This window comes from Cucurbita moschata, unplaced genomic scaffold, assembly GCF_002738365.1.
Source record: "Cucurbita moschata cultivar Rifu unplaced genomic scaffold, Cmos_1.0 Cmo_Scf00062, whole genome shotgun sequence".
Lineage (NCBI taxonomy): Eukaryota > Viridiplantae > Streptophyta > Magnoliopsida > Cucurbitales > Cucurbitaceae > Cucurbita > Cucurbita moschata.
Window position 1 is genome coordinate 942,614 of NW_019268578.1, and position 6,980 is coordinate 949,593.

At 39.4% G+C, this 6,980-nt stretch overlaps 2 protein-coding genes across 3 annotated transcripts; both read left to right on the forward strand.

Moving 5' to 3' along the window:
• The first annotated feature begins 87 nt into the window (after nucleotides 1–87).
• On the forward strand, nucleotides 88–3,605 carry LOC111437240 (glutamyl-tRNA(Gln) amidotransferase subunit A, chloroplastic/mitochondrial-like). 2 transcript variants are annotated; one of them, XR_002709412.1, is made up of 11 exons: nucleotides 88–704; nucleotides 930–1,241; nucleotides 1,513–1,692; nucleotides 1,762–1,856; nucleotides 2,041–2,116; nucleotides 2,512–2,589; nucleotides 2,670–2,763; nucleotides 2,835–2,884; nucleotides 2,985–3,098; nucleotides 3,248–3,421; nucleotides 3,482–3,605. XR_002709412.1 is itself a non-coding variant. In XM_023075122.1 (10 exons), exons 1-10 carry the CDS (start codon nucleotides 132–134, stop codon nucleotides 3,338–3,340), a joined length of 1,665 nt encoding a protein of 554 aa, XP_022930890.1. In that variant the 5' UTR covers nucleotides 88–131; the 3' UTR covers nucleotides 3,341–3,545. The 2 variants fall into 2 exon arrangements, 1 of the variants encoding a protein (XP_022930890.1); XM_023075122.1 differs by having other exon boundaries at nucleotides 3,248–3,545.
• A 766-nt stretch (nucleotides 3,606–4,371) lies between these two features.
• LOC111437194 (V-type proton ATPase subunit D-like) lies at nucleotides 4,372–6,126 on the forward strand. The gene is made up of 2 exons (XM_023075058.1): nucleotides 4,372–4,588; nucleotides 5,054–6,126. The coding sequence occupies exon 2, from the start codon at nucleotides 5,066–5,068 to the stop codon at nucleotides 5,849–5,851; it is 786 nt and encodes a 261-aa protein (XP_022930826.1). The 5' UTR covers nucleotides 4,372–4,588; nucleotides 5,054–5,065; the 3' UTR covers nucleotides 5,852–6,126.
• The last annotated feature ends 854 nt before the right edge of the window (nucleotides 6,127–6,980 follow it).

Genomic DNA, 6,980 nt, shown 5'->3' on the forward strand with positions numbered 1-6,980 from the left:
AAAAAAAAAAAAAAAAAAAAAGTTGAATTCCCTAAATAAATGAATGAATAGGAAGGTATAGAAAGTATTTAAGCTACCATACAGACGTCGGCTTCGTTACCAGTTTTCCCTGCGCTCGTCAAGCAGCGAACATGCTATCCACTCTGCAGCCTCCTCGCTGTTCCCTTTCTCGCTTCCCTCTCCATCTTCCTTCTAAACCCTTCTTCTTTCACTCCAAACCAACCCCGCTCTCATCTCCATATCCCATCGCCAATGCCACTCTCACCGACCAAATTGCAACTTCCGCTTCATCCCCATCTCTTCACTCCCAAATTCTCTCCATCCGCCATTCCCTTCTTTCCCGCCAATTCACTGCCACCCAACTTGCCGAGTCCTATCTCAATCGCCTTCGAGCATTGGAGCCTCACCTTAAGTCATTTCTCCACGTCTCTGATAGCGTTCTCTCCGATGCCCGCGAGATTGATGACAAAATTCTGAGAAATGAGGAATTGGGTCCTTTGGCTGGGGTGCTTGTCGGCGTTAAGGACAATATTTGTACTGCGGGTATGCCTTCCACTGGTGGGTCTAGGATTCTCGATGGGTATCGACCGCCATTTGATGCTACTGCTGTGAGGAGAATCAAGGAGTTGGGTGGGATTGTGGTTGGGAAGACTAATTTGGATGAGTTTGGAATGGGTAGTACTACTGAAGCCTCTGCTTTCCAGGTTTGCGTTTCTTTTAATATTATAAATTTATAGCTTTCCCCTGCTTTCCATCATACGGGGTACTCGGAAATAAGGGCGGGAAGTGTGTGTGGTTGTGTGTTTTCTTCTTAGCACTACTTTTGTCGTGAAAATGAACATAGAGGGGACATTTCTATGGGGGATTATCATTAGAAAATTGAATACAGAGCATTTTATAGGGTAAAAGTGAGGCTGTTCATTCCTTAGGTGACTGCAAATCCGTGGGATTTGAAAAGGGTCCCGGGAGGATCATCAGGAGGCTCCGCTTCAGCTGTTTCTGCTAGGCAGTGTGTGGTGTCTTTAGGAAGTGATACAGGTGGAAGTGTGCGGCAGCCAGCGTCTTTTTGCGGTGTTGTTGGGTTGAAACCAACGTATGGTCGTGTCTCAAGATTTGGACTTATGGCCTATGCTTCATCGCTTGATGTCATTGGCTGCTTGGGGACAACAGTTGCTGATGCTGGGATTCTTCTACATGCAATTTCTGGTCATGATACACTTGACGCCACCAGCAGTAAACGAGTAAGATTGGTCTATACTTCCTCTGTGCTATTGTCTTAAGTTTTGTAGCGTTTGAAAGGAAGATTGGTCTGTGCCTGCTTCTTCGAAAATTTGAAGTTTCTAAGTGACTTCGGTAGTCTTATGTTGCTGTTATTGATTGTTCATGATGACGTTTGAAGTTGAAAACTGTAGAATCGGATAATGAATTACTTTGATCACTTCTTGGGCAATTTCATAATAGGGTGGATTCTTGTAGCATTTTTTAAAACTTTTTTTCGCGCACGTTTTTCAGGAAGTTCATGATTTCACGTCGCAATTTACTGCTGCTGATTCATTGGAAAGTAAACCCTTGAAGGGATTGAGGATTGGCCTAATTCGTGAAACTCTTGATAATGGTGTTGATGGTGAAGTAAGTTCTGCAATACGTGCTGCTGCTTCACATCTTGAAGAACTGGGATGCTCCATCAATGAGGTATATTTTCTTTTAATTTCATTGCTTTTGGTGCTTTACTTTCTAGTTGACTAATTATCTCTGTTGTAGGTATCACTGCCATCATTCTCTCTTGGGCTGCCTGCCTATTACATTCTTGCATCATCTGAATCATCTTCAAACTTAGCACGATATGACGGTGTCAGGTAACTTGTTTATTTTCTTCTTGAAAGAAAGAGAATCTAATATCTTTCATCAAGAGAAGACAGTGACGTTGGATCCATTGCATTGTTATTTGATTCTCTCAATTGAAGAAACCATTTAAATGCCTATATATATTGTGATACCAACTTATTCTGATTCAATTTGGGCACTATAACCTACATATAGATATGGAAATCAAGCTGTTGCTGATGAGCTAACTGGCCTGTATCAAAATTCCAGAGCAACAGGATTTGGTTCGGAGGTACTAGTTGGAAGGACATTGAAGATTTTCACTTTTTATTTCTATTTTGTTGTGAGATCCCACATCGGTTGGAGAGGGGAACGAAGCATTCCTTATAAGGGTGTGGAAACCTCTTCCTAGAAACCGCATTTTAAAACCGTGAGGCTGACAACAATACGTAACGTGCCAAAACGGATAATATCTACTAGCAGTGGACTTGGGCTATTACAAATGATATCAGAGCCAGACACCGGACGGTGTGCCAGCGAGAACGTTGAGTGAGCCCCCAAGGGGGGTGGATTGTGAGATCCCACGTCGATCGGAGAGGGGAATGAAGTATTCCGTATAAGGGTGTGAAAATTTGAACCTCATCCTCTCTACTCCGGGGGAATTAATAAGATATGTTCTCATTTCAGGTGAAAATGAGAATTTTGATGGGAACATACGCTCTCTCTGCTGGTTATTACGATGCTTACTACAAGCGTGCTCAGCAGGTGCCACGTCAACATTCTCTATTCTTGATACTTTACAAGGAATGTTTGATAAGAGCTTTATGATTGCAACGGTGTTTCAGGTGAGAAGCGTTATTCAGAAAAGCTTCAAGGCAGCATTAGATGAAAATGACATCTTAATATCACCCGCTGCTCCATCTGCCGCTTATAAAATTGGTATGCCTTCCAACATTTCATGTCTTTCAATTCTTTTGGGCACTACTTTTATGATCATTGTTTGTTAACAGGCGAAAAGGTGAAGGATCCATTGGCAATGTATGCAGGTGACATCATGACTGTAAGCATTTCTGCCGCCCATCTTTTATATAGTATCATCTGAAACTTGAATTAGAGCTCCTTCAACTGAACAATCTTTATTCGTTTCATGCCCTTGACAGGTCAATGTTAACTTAGGTGGACTACCTGCATTGGTGTTGCCTTGTGGATTTGTTAGAGATGGGTCCTCCGACCTCCCTGTCGGCCTTCAAATGATTGGCGCAGCGTTTGACGAGGTACGCGTCATTTACCCTATTGCACAGCATGTATGTTGGTTCGAGTAATATCGAGATGGTTGAGAAGAGAAAATTAGTAGAGGAGTGAATAAGAAGCTTGTGGGGAACTTGTCTGAAGCATTGCCAAAAATGTGGATGATTGTTTACAGGGAAAGCTTGTTAAAGTGGGACACATCTTTGAGCAAACTCTTCCAGACTGCAGATTTGTTCCACCTCTACTAGCTGATCACATTGGGGGTTAGCTCCAAGTCTGTTGAGTTGTGAAAGCACCCAAATTGGAAGCTCGTGTATTATTTGATTATGATTCGGTGAGTGCTGCAATTCTTTCGGGTTCTCTCTCTCTCTCTCTCTCTCTCTCTCTCTCTCTCTCTTATCCAAAACAACAAATGGATTGGATTCAATTGCTAAAATTTTGGTTGCTATTATTGGGACCTTAAATGAGTCTTCGTTTGGGCATTCCTTGGGTGTAAATTGGAGATTTAAGTATTTTTTCAACCATTTTTCTGAAAAATCTACTCTAACTTCATGTTATAGAGTTCAACCCAAAACTTCGCGTTATTTGCGTCTTATTTGGTTGGATAATCAAACCCTTTTTTTTTTGGTTGAGTTGTTGCGTTTAATTTTTTTTTTTTTTTAAATTTAAGCGATCACAATTGAATTGCGACTAGATAGCTGCATACTTGCGACTAGATAGCTGGATGGCCGCGGCTAGACTATTATTGTAAACGAGCATGTTTGTCTTAGAAACATAAGGTAGAAGAGAAGATAAGGCTTGCGGTACTATATATATTTTTAGTTTGGGTTGGCTCAAACTCGCATTAAGCATACTGAACTCGAACCTGACTCGACTCATTGAGCTCCTGGAGAACTAAACTCAACCCTATCTGATAACCTATTTAATCGAATCCGACCCTTATAATTTGAGTTGCATAAGTTTGGATTGTCGGGTTTAGTGGACACCCCTATCGAAAGTTATCGTTGTAACATTTTTTTTAATTTATCTTTATTAATTTTAATTATAATTTCTAAAACATAAATACTATTTTATTTTTAGACAGAAATAGAATAAATAAAGTATAGAATATGAAAGTTGCATGCTAAACTTAGAATTATGTGTACATTTTTTGTGAAGGGTCGATCATCAATCCAAATTTATCTAAAACTTCTCGAAAATTAGGGTTTAGTTTAAATTTTAAAAATAATAATAATAATAAAGTAAAAAGGTAAAAATTCCTATTTCATCAAAATCAGATTCTAAAAACCTTTTTAACCATTTGTCTCATTATTGACAGATTTTCAATCCAATTTGGATCGGATCTTCTGGAGATTGGAGCAGAGTCTTTTGAGTTCTACAACAGATCACAGCCTTTTAGTTTATTGCGCGCCTTGAAGATCGCTGTCCCGTCGGAATCTCGGTCGATCCATTGTTCCGATCTATTCCATCTGTTCGGCGTCGAATCTCCGCTGCTTACGTACTCCTCCGACACCAGGTTCTTCTCTTACCCTCTCCATACTAGTTTATCGTTTGAATTTCTTTCATGCTTCTTTAGAAACTCGGTTTGTGTGTACGGTTCAATGATCCACTTCTAAAGCTGCTTCAGCTGTGACGTTATGTAATTATCGAGCTTGAGCATGGAAGAAGGGGGGAAAGGAGTCGTTTTACTTTTTCACTTGCGTTTTGGAACTGCGATAAATTATTAGGTCGAAGAAGTTGTTAGAATCTGGATTAGGAAAGGAATCCAAATTTGTGACTGGTAGGTGCTGATCATAATTTCGCGTGCAATCCAAGTCGAATGTTCATAAAAGAATGATGTACTTTTTTTCCCTCTTGAGATCGGACCGATATAGTGAACCATGAGATTAAGTGTCCTGGCGTTTATTTTCTTGCAACTATACATTGTGTGTGTTTCTGTTATATATCCCTGATAGCAACCTTGCCTTATCTTCCCGCTTAGATATTGAAAAAGATGTCGGGCCAGACCCAACGTTTGAATGTGGTTCCGACGGTTACAATGCTTGGAGCGATGAAAGCCCGTCTTGTTGGTGCAACCAGAGGTCATGCTCTCCTCAAGAAGAAGAGTGATGCTTTGACTGTTCAGTTCCGTCAGATACTCAAGAAGATTGTCTCAGCTAAGGAATCAATGGGGGAAGTCATGAAGACATCTGCATTTTCTCTCACCGAAGCAAAATATGTTGCTGGTGACAACATCAAGCATATTGTTCTTGAGAATGTCCAAAGTGCCGCTATTAAGATTCGATCTCGGCAGGAGAATATTGCTGGTGTAAAACTCCCAAAATTTGAACATTATTCTGATGGTGAGACCAAAAATGATCTCACAGGGTTAGCCAGGGGTGGACAACAGATCCAGCTGTGTCGGGGCGCCTATGTGAAGGCAATTGAGGTTCTTGTAGAGCTTGCTTCACTTCAGACATCATTTTTGACTCTTGATGAGGCAATTAAAACCACAAACCGCAGGGTTAATGCTCTGGAGAATGTTGTGAAGCCAAGGATTGAGAATACTATAAGTTACATTAAGGGAGAATTGGATGAGCTGGAAAGGGAAGATTTCTTTAGACTGAAAAAGATACAGGGTTATAAGAGAAGGGAAATTGAGAGGCAACGTATCAATGCCAAGCTATATGCTGAGGAACAACTTGCTGAAAAGATATCCTTGCAGAAGGGCGTTTCCATGACTTTAGCCCACAACTTATTGTCTGCAGCTGCTGAGAAGGACGAGGATATTATTTTTTGATGTTAAGGTTGGTTTTTTTGTCTAAAATGTGTGGCTTTCGTTTGCTTATCTATGTTCGAAAATTTATTTGGTGACTTAGGTGGCTCAAGGAGTAATCCCAATAAAAAAACCATATGCTCTAGCCAAAATGTATTTATTTGTTTTCTCTGTTACTTTCAAGGCTTTCAGGTCTTGTAAACATTCCTTCACTTGACATTTCATCTGTTTCTTGAGATACAAATATTTTGTTGTATCATTCTGAATTTGTGTATGATTGGTGTGCTCTTTATCCACTCCATGTAATTCTTGGGTAAATTATGTTAATCAGAGAGGCAGTCCAGTTTCAGATTTTCGTACCAATTACTTGGATTGAAAAGTGAAAGGAGGATACCAGATTGGTCATTAATAGGTTCGTTAAATGCTAGTGAACATTTTGCTGTCCATGGCTGAATAGGTTCTTGAAGCTAGAGATTTCTATTGATGGTGCCATGACATGTGCTATAGTCCTTGCTATCTACCCTTTTTTCTTACCTGTCCTGGAAAGGTGCAAGATTCCATAGATCTCAATATATGTTACTTCTTGTTGATTTGATTTGTTTGATTCATAATATGTTTGGCTCATGGCTTAGTAAGTCTTGAATTGTGTAGTCCTGGCCTACAATTTGAGGTTTTTGATATATGAAGTAGATGTGAGCATAAGAAGTGGACATTAGAAATGTAGATTTTTTACTTCTTGTAGGATTAAGAGCCATAAAGCCCTAGTTGTGTAACTTATGTCTATGATACATAACCTTCTGATCTCAAACATTATTGTTCACGAGTTGAAGCAAGAGTAAAGTTCCTATGTGCTACAACTTGGTTCACTAATTCGTAGTCTTATCCAAGGTTGAGATAAATGTTTTTCTTTGTGATTGTGATGTATTATAGATGTTCCTTGTAGTTTTTTGATATTTGATACTGTTTGTAGAACTGTTTTGCTTAATCGCATGGGAGGAGAAAGAAAGTTTAAACTCTATTTGAATTTTATTTTTTAAATATTTTTCTTGCTTTCTTTTTTTTTTTTTTTTTTTAAGAAAAGGTTAACTTGATATTATTTATCATAGTTGAGTGAGTTACAAATAGTATGTGAATGTGAAGTTAGATGGTCTGA

Coding starts and splice junctions, on each gene's coding strand:
- LOC111437240 (XM_023075122.1), top strand. CDS start 132: ATGCTATCCACTCTGCAGCCTCCTCGCTGTTCCCTTTCTCGCTTCCCT. Junction 1,242..1,512: donor ACGCCACCAGCAGTAAACGA/GTAAGATTGGTC, acceptor CACGTTTTTCAG/GAAGTTCATGATTTCACGTC. Junction 3,099..3,247: donor TTGGCGCAGCGTTTGACGAG/GTACGCGTCATT, acceptor GATTGTTTACAG/GGAAAGCTTGTTAAAGTGGG.
- LOC111437194 (XM_023075058.1), top strand. CDS start 5,066: ATGTCGGGCCAGACCCAACGTTTGAATGTGGTTCCGACGGTTACAATG.